General features: G+C 43.5%; 1 protein-coding gene across 1 annotated transcript; it reads left to right on the top strand.

Annotated features, from left to right (window-relative positions):
• The first annotated feature begins 369 nt into the window (after positions 1-369).
• Positions 370-14,519, top strand: LOC143289516 (uncharacterized). Its single transcript, XM_076598510.1, has 5 exons — positions 370-524; positions 8,920-9,024; positions 11,202-11,393; positions 11,971-12,072; positions 14,134-14,519. Exons 2-4 carry the CDS (start codon positions 8,949-8,951, stop codon positions 12,012-12,014), a joined length of 312 nt encoding a protein of 103 aa, XP_076454625.1. The 5' UTR covers positions 370-524; positions 8,920-8,948; the 3' UTR covers positions 12,015-12,072; positions 14,134-14,519.
• The last annotated feature ends 1,029 nt before the right edge of the window (positions 14,520-15,548 follow it).

Below are 15,548 nucleotides of genomic sequence, written 5' to 3'. Positions count from 1 at the left end.
GTCTCTGTATGTGTGTCTGCATGTGTGTGTGTGTATCCATGTGTCTGTGTCTCTGTGCGTGCGTGCGTGTGTGTGCGTTCGTTCGTTCGTTCGTTCTTCAGTTTAGCATCTTTTCACTATCAGTGATATTAGATGACTGTGTGTGTGCGTGTAGGAGTGATAGCGAACGAGTCCGCGCGTACGCGCGCGCATGTACGTGGGTCTGTGTGTTTGATGAATGGCTCCCAAAAGGCGGGCGGTCAGTTCTGGCAGTGAAGCTGTAGGGATCGGTGTGTTACATAGCGGTGTGGGAAAGACCAGCACGGATTTCTGTGGACAAGAGCCAAACAAGAGTGTGGGGGAGCTCTCTCTCTCTCTCTGTGTGTGTGTGTGTGTGTGTGTGTGTGTGTGTGTGTGTGTGTGTGAGCTAGCGACTTGCCACCCCGGGTATATCTACAGCCGGGTGTATCACCCCCATTGCCAGAAGTGCTGATTGCGTTGCTCTCTCTCAGGCTCTCTCTGCTCGTGTGTTGTTCTCAAGTTAGGTGAGTGTTGTTGATGTGTCTTGCTCAGTGGGAAAGGGTTGTTCTATGTGCAGAGTGGATGGGTGGTTATTTTATTTTATTTTATTTCATTTTATTTTATGTGTGTGTGTGTGTGTGTGTGTGTGTGTGTGTGTGTGTGTGTGTGTGTGTGTGTGTGTGTGTGAGATACCGATAGTCGCTTCCACACGGACACAGACACACGCACAGAGGAACAGACTCCACACACACACACACACACACACACACACACACACACACACACACACACACACACACACACACACACACACACACACACAAACAAAAACACACACATCAACAAGTGCTGTTTCTGTGTGTGATTACACTGAGAAGTAGAAGTCGGTTTTTTTTTTTAGGTTTTTTTATATTTTTTACTGTCTTCTGAAAGTGTTGTTTTTGTGTGTGACTATAGAAGTCGTATTGATTTACTGTCTTTTAAAAGTGTTCTTTCTGTATTTGACTATAGAAATTGTATTGACTTACTGTCTTTTTTAAGTGTTTTTTCTGTGTGTGAAACTATATGTAGCCAAGCGCTCAGCTGGCTTCAGATACTGCTTCACGCACGAGGCCCATAACAGACACCTTTTTCCCAACTTACACGCCAGTTTTCAACGACTGTGCAGAATACAGCGCCATTCGAATTCAGTTTCAGTTTCAGTAGCTCAAGGAGGCGTCACTGCGTTCGGACAAAACCATATACACTACACCACATCTGCCAAGCAGATGCCTGACCAGCAGCGTAACCTAACGCGCTTAGTCAGGCCTTGAGGGGGAAAAAAGGAAAAAGAAAAAAAAAGGTGAATAAATAATAGATAAGCTTACACAAATAAATAAATAAATAAATAAATAAATAAATAATAATTATTAAAAAGAAAAAGGTAGTAGTAGTAGTAGTAGTAGTAGTAGTAGTAGTAGTAATAATAATAATAATAAAATAATAACAATAATTAATAAATAAATAAATAAATAAATAAATAAATAAATAAGATAACAATGATGATATATAAGCAAATAGATGTAAAACATGAAGACGCACATTCACATATACACCCACACATGCATAACAGATATGCACCAAACATGCAGTTTCACAGATATGAAAGCACAGTTAAATACATATACGCGTACATGAGCTCCAACACACACACACACACCACACACATTACCCTGCACCTCCTCTACCCCCCTCCTCCACACACTCATTTCTAGTCTACGTATCGCAGCTTCCACGGCACACACACACACACACACACACACACACACACACACACACACACACACACACACACAGATGAACACTTACTTGTACAAGCACACACACATGTGCCCATATCTCCCACCCCCAACCCCACACACATATATACAAAGATATATATATATACGTTCCAATATCCTGTTGCTCCCACAGTGTAGGCATGCATACACCCACATACCTCATCCTCTACCCCACCTCCCCCCGTACCCCCACCTCCCCCTCACACGCACACACACACACACACACACACACACACACACACACACACACACACACACACGCACGTGCACAGAACTCTACTGACACTTGTGTACACTTACACTCTCGCGCATTCACAAACGCACTCAAAAATACAGACCCACACGTGCACACAAACACACACACACACACACGCACAGAGGCTGCCACTGACTGGCCGCAAGAGGGATGGGAAAAGATCTCTGATGCCAAGAAAATGGCGTCTAGTGTGTTGCTCAGTCTATTGCATTTGGAAAAGCCCACAGAGACTCTGTTCCGTTTTGAAGAAATTTGCGCAATGTTGGTTTGGAAATGATGCCGATATTTGTTTGATTTGCAAAGCATCGTGCTCTACCTTTCATGTTAGACTTACGGCCGCTCCCTCTCTCTGCTTTTATTTCTTTGAGGCGATCGATGGTGTGATGGCCTTGTACCTGTTCTTTTTGATATTCTTTGACTTTTCTGAGGATTTCCGATTTTCCTAGATGTAGGCCGCTCGTTGGTGTTGCGTTACCAGCAAGTCTGTCAGCTCGCTCATTTCCCTAAACACCTGCATGTCCCGGGCAGTATGACCATGTGAGTTTTTTAATCTGAAAGTTGCGCATTGCCTTATGCAACTCTGGGTTTCCCATTCCGTTTTCAATTTTCTGTATGAGGTTCATTGAGTCTGTTAGAATCATGGCATGTTGGTTTCCGGGCGTATGGATGGACGATAGCCACTGGAAGGCATGTGTCACAGCTTCAACTTCCATCGTTAGGCTGGAGGTTGTGACTCTGTAGGCAGCATTCTCTTCCCAAACTGTTTTTCCATTTTGTTTCGCAGTGAATCCCCAACCCGATTAGGACCTGTATTTTTCTGCAAAATAAAATCTGCTACGCAACAATACCCAGATGCACCCTTCCACTGGCTAAGAGGAGACAACCTGACAAAATCCCCAATCCCACGGCTTTCATACAGTACCAATGGGATGAATGGCTGTTGGGTTAAACAGTCACTAACTGTATGCAGTCTGGCCTTTGGGCGACACCAGGCTGACGGACTCCACACAGATGGACATCCATTGCCCTTCCCTGATAAGAGGCTCTGTCAGGGCGACCGAATTTTTTTCCCTCACCACATAGAACACCCTTCTATGGATACTAACAAAACCCTGTCTCGCGTGCCCCTCGGGGACCAGCTGCATAGCACGAGGCATAAATTCAGATCCCCAAAACCCCAAAACAGGCGTGGCAAAAGAGGTGGGAAAAGATTGTGCTTAGGTAGCAGAATGACAAAAGCAGAGCGGCTGTCAAAGAAATTCTTTAGAATCGGCAGTTGGAATTGTTCCAGCGCGAGAATGAGAATCTCAACAATTGAGAAATTGGCATATGATTTTGACATTTTATGTCTCCAAGAGACCAGGACAAGTGCAGACAGACCAATACATTTTGAGAATTTCACAGTCTTTCAGAGGAATGAAGGAAGAGGAGTAGCAATCATACTAAAAAAAAAAACCCCTAAAAAACAAAGTTTCCACCATAAATCTAGAGAAATGGTGTAGCAACTCATGTGAACTAGTGGGGGTGCGTCTCGAAAAACCTGACGGAATTCACAAAAGCATCGTGCTCATCAATGCCTATGTTCACCCAGGAACCTGCACAACAAAAGAGGATTGGGCCTTTTTAGAGGAAATAGAGAACGAACTTGGAGACTCAGTCATTATCTGTGGAGACCTCAATGCAAGATCGAAGCTATGGGACCAGCGGAACACCAACCCACAAGGACTCGCACTTGAAGGAATGATAGGGGAAATTCTTCTTGGCCCATTAACAGCCACATCCCCAACTCGCCTTGGAAAAAGACAAGGGGACAGTGACAGTGTGATCGACATCGCTCTAACATCTCCAAAATTTAGAGCAGAAATGAATGCAGAGACGCTTCCACACCAAGGCAGTGACCACCTCCCTGTAGTGTTCAGTCTACAGAAACTGCCAGATAAACCCTGTATGAAACCGCGTGATCCATTTCAGTATGAAACCAAAGAGACAACCGTCATCGAAAAATTAAGACGCAGAAGAAACAAAAGAACGGCACCGAACAGGATGCAAACTATTCAGCCCCCATGGTGGAATACCGACACAGAGAGAGCCTGGATAGAAAAACATGCGGCTGTCAAACTTTGGCAAAAAGAAAGAACACAACCATCCCCGGACAAAGATATTGAAACAAAAATGAAAGAAAAAACTAAACAGTTTGAAATCATTGCTCAAGAGGCCAAACATGACAAGTGGAAACAGTTTTGCGAGGCACTCAGTTATGACTCAACATTGACAGAGTTCTGGCAATTTTATCGTCGCATGAAAGGGAAAACGTGCACAACAACAACCCCAGACATGGTAGACACTGACGTAACCAAGCTTAAGACAAACGAAGAAAAAGGATCCGCCCTGCTCAAACGTTTCATACAACAGAGCGATCAAAGAAACTTAGATGAGAAAAAGAAATATGTTGAGGAGTTAAACCAAACCCTTATGCAGACTGACCTGATGATGACTTGACAATAGATGATCTAAACGAAGCAATAGCTAAATGCAAGAAAGAATCAGCTCCTGGCCCAGACAAAGTTCGCTACTCGGACATCAAGGAACTATCGGAAGAAGACAGAAGCAACCTTTTCAATCTATATCGAAACAGTTTCCACAATGGACATGTGCCGGAGGACTGGACACACAGCTTCTTAAAACCCATACCAAAACCAGGAAAGGACCATCATCAGGTAAGCGGCTACCAGATCCTAACCATGCAAAACATTGCCGGAAAGCTCATGGAACGCATGATAGCCAGGAAACTTGCAAGGAATCTTGAACACAGGCACATTCTCCCTTCAAATCAAGGTGGTTACAGAACAGGCAAGTCCACATAGGAAAACACAGCTGCTTTTGCATATGAGGTGTATGAAGGATTTCAAAGAAAAGAAGAAACACTAGCAGTAGCAATCGATCTGAAGATGCCTACAATAAAGTCCAGTTTGCGCACCTCATGGAGCTGCTACTAAGGTATGGAGTAAGTTTGACACTGACAAGATGGATAGCAGCAGCGCTTCAGGAAAGAACCGTCGTCCTACGCCTCGGAGATTGCATGTCTGCACCCTTCTAAAACTATCCATGGGTCTGCCACAAGGGTCTCCGCTTTCTCCTGTCCTCTACAATGTCTACACGAAGGGCCTTGCAGACTTAAACAACAGTGGAATAGCACGGGTGCTTACTCTTGCGGATGATGGCCTGGTCTTCAAAACTTCGAAAGATGCTCAGGAAAGACTGAAGCCGGCCAGAAACAACTAAACAATATTGCTCAATGGTGCAAAGACACACGATCTTCCATCAATCCAGCGAAAGCCCAAACGTTGCTGTGCACCCCTCAACAACAGAACCGCGAGAAATCACCACCTTCTGTGTCACTCGATGGGATTCAGATCCGAGAAAACTGAATGCCTACGCTACCTAGGAATACACTTCGACAGGATGCTGCCTTCAGAAAACATACGGAAAATACTGTTCTCAAATGCAAAAAGGGCCTTTCAGTCTTAAAAGCAATGGCAACCAAAGGTTTTGAACAACGCCACCTCTACCTGCTATACCAATCACTGGTCCTCAGTGTGATCGACTACGGACTTGGGCTAACAACACCGTCTCAAAGCAACCTCTTAAAATTAGAAGAGTTCAAAATGAAGCTATGAGGCTGATCCTTGGAACAACAAAAGACACGCCCACAGAAACCATGTGATACCTGCTTCACCTTCCTTCAGTGCAGGCCAGAAAACCAAGTTAGAACAGGTCAAGACCTACTTCAAAGCATTAGAAAACCCTCAAACCCACTGCATGACGCAGTCAAAAAAACCAAAAAAGGGAGCCGCCTAGACGGGAAATTTTCAAAAGGGAAAAAATGTGGCCAAGCCCAAAAAAAAAAAAAAAAACCCCCCAAAAACCTCAACCATCTATTCACACACCCTTTACCATCTAGGAAACATTGTCGGGAAAGGCCCAAAGGGGAAAAAAGATGCGAAATGAACTATCATAGAAGAAAAAATAAAGAAGAGGCATCATTATACCAAATGGCTCAGTACCTTCGAATTTTAAAAAGCAAAGCCCCGGCCCCTTTTAAACAAACTGCTCCCAAACATCATTAAAAAAAGTCCTGTTTTCGGCAATTCTTTTTTGCTGTGCTTAAAAAAAAAAACACACACACATTTTAAACATTAGAAGCTATTTTTATTTTAGTTTTTTGTTTTGGGGTGAAGACAACGAGCAACTTACGTATTTTTGTCTTTCTGCACACAAGGCTCAGTTTCAATTTGTTGTGATGGGTTGGAACTAAAACCCCACTATTTAGTGTTTTGGGGGAGAATTAAACGGCATTTTGAAGATATAAAGTTATTTCTTGTCGACACTTAACGCAACCTTACACTAGGGTTTCTTGACGCTTTGGGGTGGTTTTAAAAAAGTGTTTCTGCCCCCTGTATTAATCAATCCTTTGTCGGGTCAGTAAAAATACAGTATTATACTGGCAAAATCGTCCAATTTCCCCCTTAAACATCCCCTTTTGTATTTTTGGGCCCCCCTAAAAAACGATTTAACCATTTTTAAAATTTTTGGGCCTTCGTTAAAACTGACCCTTTTTAGTGACTTTAAAATTTAAAATTTTAAAAAACATCTTAAAATAATCAACATTCTTTTGTACTAATTTAAAAATAGGGTTGGCTGGGTTTTTTGTTTTTTTTTTTTTTTGCGCCAACCCACGAAAAACGGTTCAGGAAACATTTAGAAAAAAATTTTTTAAACCCTTTTAACAAACCAATGCTAAAAAAAATTTTTCCGGATTTGAGCCCTTTTGGGTTTGCAGCCACCGGGGGTCATTTTAGTTGCTTTAACTTGATAAATAGCCCCAGCAGTGAGATGGATGGCCGAGCCGCTCTCTCCTCTTTCTTGCAGGGCTCACCGAAGGGGGTTTGTGTTTGGCAACGGCCCGGCTCATCCCCCATCGTCATTGTCTTATTTTATTTCTTTTTCTTTCCCCTTTTTTAAATAACTTTGAATAAACAATAGAAAAACCCTTTTGGACTGGCCCTTTATGTCAGGGCCGGGGTTGGTATTTTCTTCCTTTGTAAAACTCCCAGAATTCTTTTGTACCGTTCCCTTTATTTAATAACCCTGGGTCAGGCCCCCCACACAAAAACAACCCAAAACCCCACACCAAAAAATTTTTTTAAATTTTAAAATTTTTGGGTTATTGGAAATTTTCTGTCTTTTTTTAATGTTGTTTCTGTGGGGGGTTTAGATATTATTCTTTTTACTGTCATTTTAAAGGGTTTTTTTCTGCCCCGGGCAATGCGAACCCCCCCCCCAAAAAGAAAGGCAAAAAAGGGGAGAGAGGGGGAGAAAGAGGGGGGGGAGAGAAGAGACAGAAAAATCGAGACAATGACGAGACGGAAACAGAAGGAGGAGAGAGAAGAACAGAGACCCCGGACAGAGAGAGACAGACAGACAAAAAAAGACAACAACAGACAGCATACGACAGACCGACGAACCCCACCGACCACGACAGACGACAGACAGACCGACAGACAGACCGACAGACAGACCGACAGACAGAGAAAAACCCTACAGAATGATAAAGATGAAGGAGAGGGGGGCAGACGGACAATCAGACAGATAGACAGACAGACAGACAGACAAAGACAGACAGACATACAGACAGACCGACCGACCGACCGACCGACAGACAGACAAAGACAGACAGACATACAGACAGACATACAGACAGACATACTGACAGACATACCGACAGACATACCGACAGACAGACAGACAGACAGACAGACAGACAGACCGACAGACAGACAGAGAAAAACCCTACAGAATGATAAAGATGAAGGAGAGGGGGGCAGACGGACAATCAGACAGATAAACAGGAAGATAGATAGAAAGAAAGAGAGGGACAGAGACAGAGACAGAAATACAGAAGGAGAGAGTGAGAGAGAGAGAGAGAGAGAGGGGGGGGGGTGAGAGACAGAGACAGAGATCTAGAGACAATGACAGAGACAGAAATACAGAAAGAGAGAGAGAGAGAGAGGGGGGGGGGGGGGGTTGAGACAGAGACAGAGATCTAGAGACAATGACAGAGAGCCAGTGACAGACACAGAGACAGAAATACAGAAGGAGAGAGTGAGAGAGAGAGAGAGAGAGAGAGGGGGGGGGGGGTGAGAGACAGAGACAGAGATCTAGAGACAATGACAGAGACAGAAATACAGAAGGAGAGAGAGAGAGAGAGAGAGAGAGAGAGAGGTGGGAGACAGAGAGAGAGAGAGATCTAGAGACAATGACAGAGAGCCAGTGACAGACACAGAGACAGAACTACAAAAGGGGAGAGAGAGAGAGAGAGAGAGAGAGAGAGAGAGAGGGGGGGGGGGGGATTCAAGATGATTTATTCATATAGGCCAAGGCCCCTAATGAAGGTGGTATATGAAGAGACAACAATGAAAAACAAAGAAAATGAAAAACAAAAACAAAAAACATTTCACATAATACAACATACATAGAAAACTCGATATAACATAAGTTCAAATGAAAACTAGCCTAGCAACAAAACAGTGTTTTCATGACGTAATAGTTTCTCGGACTTTGAAAGCTTTATATAAATACAAAGCAAGGTTTCTAACAATTTCACAGGATGTTGAGGACATTAACAAGTTCAATTTAAATATATTTGGTTGTTTATAATATTTAGGCTTAATAAATGATTCTCGAAGAGAGAGAGAGAGAGAGAGAGAGAGAGAGAGAGAGAGAGAGAGAGAGAGAGAGATTTTCTGTCTGTTATAATCCAACATCATTTAACATCTTGGTCAGGCGAGAGACTGGGAGATTCTGACTGCACGATGGAGAAATTTCTGGGCAAGTTCAAACTGGTACCTGAACTGACTGAGGGACAGGATGCTTATTTCACAGCAATGCGTGAGTTGTGTGTGTGTGTGTGTGTGTGTGTGTGTGTGTGTGTGTGTGTGTGTGTGTGTGTGTGTGTGTGTGAGAGAGAGAGAATAGAATAGAATAGAATAGATTTTATTGTCATGAAACCGTAAGGTTTATAAGACACAAGTGCAATGGTAAATGAATGAACGAATGAAAAAAACACACAATTAATCAATCAGTTAATGCAGTAAATTGCAGCAGCATTCATAAACAAATTTTCCCAATCTTGTTTGTATATATTCATCATCTGTTAGCATCACCTGACTGGGAATATGTCCTGTGTTATTCGAATTTTGAATATCCTTTAAAAATTGTTGCCTTAAGGTTTTATATTTAATACAATAAATCAAGAAGATGGATTTCGTCTTCCAGGATGTTACACTTGTTGCACAATCTGTCTTCTTGTGGAATATTTAAATATCTACCTTTCTCAATCTTTAGGTCTTGCGCGCTTATTCTGAGTTTCGTTAACTCACTCAGTACGGCCAGTCCTCTCTTCTCTACACAGACCCCTCGGATGTCCAGTGGGTGTCTGAATGACCCAACCTTCAGCTTCCGTCGTCAGAATTGTGGTATTCTTTGTCAACATTCACGTCTTCAGTATAAGAGCCTTCAGCTTGCAATATTTTGATAATGGTAATTGGGGAGAAACGCTGTAAACGTCGTCTCTTTCGCCGTTCGTATGGAAAGAGTTAAAGCTTGTCTGTGTTTTGTATCTGATATATTTAAAAGATAGGCTTCAGTTTTGTACTCTGCTACAATCGTACTGTAAAAATTTAGCTTTAATGTTTTTTCTCTTTTATCTTTCCAGTATTTGATATATTCATTTTCTAATTTTTTATACACGACGTAATTCAGTCTATGTACGCTGAATGTGAATTGATTTTTCCAAATGTGATCAAGGCCTATAATTTCGAGTATCTTTTTAACAAATATCAACCATGGGGAAGTTGTATTTTCTTGTTGGTACATGGACTTACATATTTTGTTGATGAGAGAAGTTTCTGGTAATTGAATAATGTGAATCCAATATGTAATAATTTGGCACATTATCTTTAAACTTATTGGGAATCTGCCCAGTTCACCTAACACAGGAAGCACCATAGCTTTTTTGTGTACTCCAAGTATTTGCTTACAGAATTTAATGTGTAATTTTTCATGTGGAAACTTATTCGATAAGCAGTCGTCAAAAAGATGTGCTAAATCGAAAGAATCATCCGGTGTGACGCCACACACGTGCGTGAGAGATGCATGCATGTGTGTAAGTGTACTACTGCATGTGTGTATGTGCGTTCATATGTCCATGTCAGTGTATATGCGCGATGTATATATGCGTATGTGTGTATGTGCACGGGCGCGTGTATACATTTTTCGCGAGTACCTGCTTGCATGTGTGTTTATGTGTGCGCGCACATGCGCGCGCGTGTGTGTATGTGCCTGTTCCACTGAAAAAAATCAACAGCAGAGGAGGTAATTGCTGTCCCCACTATCTGGGCCAGAATTTGATTATAGTCTTGCCCAGGTTACATCCCCACTCTCTCGGCCAAGAGGGGTTTTTAGGACAGTCGGCGTTGGATGGTTCCCGAAGGCCAACTAGCCCCCAAGGCTGCAGCACTAAGAGCCAGTGCAATTTTGCCTCCTTGGTTTGTGAGTCATAGTCTTTCACAAAAGAGGAAGCTGTAAATGATTTCCCACTGAGATAGAGAAACCGTTGATATTGTATTTTTTTTATTATTATTTTTTTTTATCACAACAGATTTGTCTGTGTGAAATTCGGTCTGCTCTCCCCAGGGAGAGCGTGTTGCTACACTACAGCGCCACCCATTTTTGGGGTATTTTTTCCTGCGAGCAGTTTTATTTGTGTTTCCAATCGAAGTGGATTTTTCTACAGAATTTTGCCAGGAACAACCCTTTTGTTGCCGTGGGTTCTTTTACGTGCGCTAAGTGCATGCTGCGCACGGGACCTCGGTTTATCGTCTCATCCGAATGATTAGCGTCCAAACCACCACTCAAGGTCTGGTGGAGGGGGAGAAAATATCGGCGGCTGAGCCGTGATTCGGACCAGTGCGCTCAGATTCTTTCGCTTCCTAGGCGGACGTGTTACCTCTAGGCCATCACTCCACTGATAATAGTAACTACCACCACCACCACTCATCGCGCAGAGACCCCGGACGCCACCCGAGAGGCGATAAAGCAGAGGATGCAGACCCTGGTGGCTTGGTTGGAGCGGGCAGACGGCGAGGGTCCGGACAGCTACCTGGAGGTGAACGACTACTGGGAGAGGCTGCAAGGAGGAGTTCGTCTTCACCCTGGGCGTTCCCATGACAACCACCAGGCTGGGCGTCACCACCAAGGTCAGGGTCAGGGTCAGGGTCACATACACACACACAGACACACACACACACACACACACACATGGACACACACAGACACAGACACACACACACACACACATACACACACATCACCATCACCATCACCACCACCACCACCACCATCATCACCATCACCATCACCACCACTACCATCACTACCATCACCACCACCATCACCACCACCTTCACCACCACCACCACCACCTTCACCACCACCATCACCACCACCACCATCACTATCACCACCACCATCACCACTACCACCACCACCACCACCTTCACCACCACCACTACCACCATCACCACCACCACCACCACCACTACCACCATCACCACAATTACCACCACCATCATCACCACCACCATCACCATCACCGCCATCACCACCACCACCACCATCACCATCACCACCACCACCATCACCATCACCACCACCACGACCACCACCATCACCATCACTATCACCATCACCGCCATCACCACCACCACCATCACCATCACCACCATCACTGTCACTGTCACTGCTGTCACACTGACGGACGTTGTTCACGTGCAGAACACCTTCAGACTGAAGGGGGACCGTCTGGTCGGGGAACATGAAATTGTGGGTCAGCACACCACGTCCTGCCGATACTTCCAGGGAGACTACATAATCTTCGTCAGTATCAACCTCCCCCCATCTCGCTCTCTCTCTGTGTGTAAAACCGAACACGTGGTGAATATATATATATATGTATATATAAATGAATATATGACCAAAAGAATGATCCAGTTACACATACTATACCCTGACCCACTGGTTCAGACTCCGCCAGGGGTCTGATTCCCTGTCCCGTGCAAACTACCACCCTTCTGAAGGAGGGAAAACGAAAGTGGATGCAGCTAGTTACCTCCCCCATATATTACCTCCCCTGTGCGTGTCTGTAGAGCGCCCTCTTCTTCCTGCAGCCAATTAGAATAAGAAATAAATATATAAATGCACAAAATAAATGTGTGAATGCACATATGCATAAATGAATACATGAATGCACAAATGCATAAATAAATACGCAAATAAATAAATAAATAAATAAATAAACAAACAAACAAACAAACCAAGAAATAGACAGTTAGATAGATAAAATCTCAAAGTTTGTCTCGTCTATCATCATAACGTCCCGTACATGTTATTATACAGATTTTAAAGATGCTGATTGTGATTATTTTGTGTTATGTTTCGACTGATTGATTGATCATTTCGATGAGTGATTGGTCGGTCATGGTCACTTGGACAGGGGGGATAATTGATTGATCATTTGGATGACCGATGATCAGTCAGTTGGACAGGGAGGATGATTGATTGATCATTTGGATGACCGATGATCGGTCAGTTGGACAGGGAGGATGATTGATTGATTGATCATTTGGATGACCGATGGTCGGTCAGTTGGACAGGGGGAATAACTGACTGATCATTTGGATGACTAACTGGTCGGTCAGTTGGACAGGGGGGATAATTGATTGATCATTTGGATGACCGATGATCGGTCAGTTGGACAGGGAGGATGATTGATTGATTGATCATTTGGATGACCGATGATCGGTCAGTTGGACAAGGAGGATAATTGATTGATTGATCATTTGGATGACCAATAGTCGGTCAGTTGGACAGGGAGGATAATTGATTGATTGATCATTTGAATGACCGATAGTCCGTCAGTTGGACAAGGAGGATAATTGATTGATTGATCATTTGGATGACCAATAGTCGGTCAGTTGGACAGGGAGGATAATTGATTGATTGATCATTTGAATGACCGATAGTCCGTCAGTTGGACAAGGAGGATAATTGATTGATTGATCATTTGGATGACCAATAGTCGGTCAGTTGGACAGGGAGGATAATTGATTGATTGATCATTTGAATGACCAATAGTCGGTCAGTTGGACAGGGGGAATGATTGATTGATTGATCATTTGGATGACCAATAGTCGGTCAGTTTGACAGGGAGGATAATTGATTGATTGATCATTTGAATGACCAATAGTCGGTCAGTTGGACAGGGGGAATGATTGATTGATTGATCATTTGGATGACCGATGGTCGGTCAGTTGGACAGGGGGGATGATTGATTGATTGATCATTTGGATGACCGATGATCGGTCAGTTGGACAGGGGGGATGATTGATTGATTGATCATTTGGATGACCGACAGTCGGTCAGTTGGACAGGGGGAATGATTGATTGATTGATCATTTGGATGACCGATGATCGGTCAGTTGGACAGGGGGGATAATTGATTGATCATTTGGATGACCGATGATCGGTCAGTTGGACAAGGAGGATAATTGATTGATTGATCATTTGGATGACCGATGATCGGTCAGTTGGACAGGGAGGATAATTGATTGATTGATCATTTGGATGACCGATGATCGGTCAGTTGGACAAGGAGGATGATTGATTGATTGATCATTTGGATGACCAATAGTCGGTCAGTTGGACAGGGGGAATGATTGATTGATTGATCATTTGGATGACCAATAGTCGGTCAGTTTGACAGGGAGGATAATTGATTGATCATTTGGATGATGACCGATGATCGGTCAGTTGGACAGGGGGGATGATTGATTGATTGATCATTTGGATGACCGACAGTCGGTCAGTTGGACAGGGGGGTGGCGGGGGGGGACTGATGACGGAGTGACCGAGAGACATACCGGAAGTTGTTTGTTGCAGGAGTCAGAGGTAAACGGAGCAGTGATGAAAACTGTCTTCACAAAGATCTCTGACTGACCGACAGCACGTTGATTGTGCTCAAAGAAATGATGGTAAAAAACAGCAACGGCAACAGCAACAGCAACGACAGCAGCAGCAGCAGCAACAACAACAACAACAACAACAACAACACACAAAAAACCCAACACTTGTGGACGTCATTTTGTTCTTCTGTTGGCCGAGTGTGTGGCATCAGGACACTTAAAATGTCATACCTTGTCTGGCTGTATGGCTGTTTGGCTGATTGGCTGTCTGTCTGTCTTCTGCCTGCCTGGCAGTATGCATGTATGCATGCATGCATGTATGTATGTATGTATGTATGTATGTATGGGGTGGAGTGATGGCCTAGATGTAACACGTCCGCCTAGGAAGCTAGAGAATCTGAGCGCACTGGTTCGAATCACGGTTCAGGCGCCGATATTTTCTCCCCCTCCACTAGACCTTAAGTGATGGTCTGGACGCTAGTCATTCGGATGAGACGATAAACCGAGGTCCCATGTGCAGCATGCACTTAGCGCACGTAAAAGAACCCACGGCAACAAAAGGGTTGTTCCTGGCAAAAGTCTGTAGAAAAATCCACTTCGATAAGAAAAACAAATAAAACTGCATGCAAGAAAAAATACAAAAAAAATAGGTGGCGCTGTAGTATAGCGACGCGCTCTCCCTGGGGAGAGCAGCCCGAATTTCACGCGGAGGAATCTGTCGTGATAAAAAAAAAAGAAAGGAATACAAAGAAATGTATGTATGTATGTATGTTTTCCTTTTTCATTTCGTTGATCCTTTCTGATATCTTTTTTTTCCTTTTTTTTCCATGGGGTGGGTCAACAAAGAAGTGTTGTTTGATTACTCTATTACCTTGAGAACTAAAAAAACTTAGTGGTGCATTCTGTCTGCTTGTCTCTGTCTGTTTATGTCTCTGTCTGTTCATCTTTCTCTGTGTCTATCTGTCTCAGTTTCAGTTACAGTAGCCGAAGGAGGCGTCACTGCGTTCGGACAAATCCATATACGCTACACCACATCTGCCAAGCAGATGCCTGACCAGCAGCGTAACCCAACGCGATTAGTCAGGCCTTGAGACCTGTCTTTCTGTCTCTTTCTGTCCGATTCTTTCTCTCTCTAAGAGTAGTACAATGGTGACATAGAAGCATTCATTGAAACAACGTGTGGTGCACTGTTATAAACAAGACTGGTCAATGAAACTATATTATGGTAGTAACCGGTACGAAATATACTGTTCCTTTCAATTATTACTGCAACCAGAACAAAAAACTGATCTTTCCATTGATGAATTCAGGTTATCTTTCGTTAAATTCAGATTTGGACTGAGTAAACGAACTCAAAGTTAATGAATGTTTAAGAGAGCTTAAAAACTATAT

Source organism: Babylonia areolata, chromosome 14 (assembly GCF_041734735.1).
Source record: "Babylonia areolata isolate BAREFJ2019XMU chromosome 14, ASM4173473v1, whole genome shotgun sequence".
Classification (NCBI taxonomy): Eukaryota; Metazoa; Mollusca; class Gastropoda; order Neogastropoda; family Buccinidae; genus Babylonia; species Babylonia areolata.
The sequence above is the reverse complement of the archived record's forward strand: the minus strand, read 5'-3'. Positions and strand labels throughout refer to the sequence as shown.

What these genes read in the sequence shown, in the direction of transcription:
- LOC143289516 (XM_076598510.1), top strand. Translation starts at nt 8,949, where the DNA reads ATGGAGAAATTTCTGGGCAAGTTCAAACTGGTACCTGAACTGACTGAG. An exon ending in TGCTTATTTCACAGCAATGC is followed by an intron (nt 9,025 to 11,201) that starts GTGAGTTGTGTG and finishes CTCATCGCGCAG; the next exon opens with AGACCCCGGACGCCACCCGA. An exon ending in GGCTGGGCGTCACCACCAAG is followed by an intron (nt 11,394 to 11,970) that starts GTCAGGGTCAGG and finishes GTTCACGTGCAG; the next exon opens with AACACCTTCAGACTGAAGGG.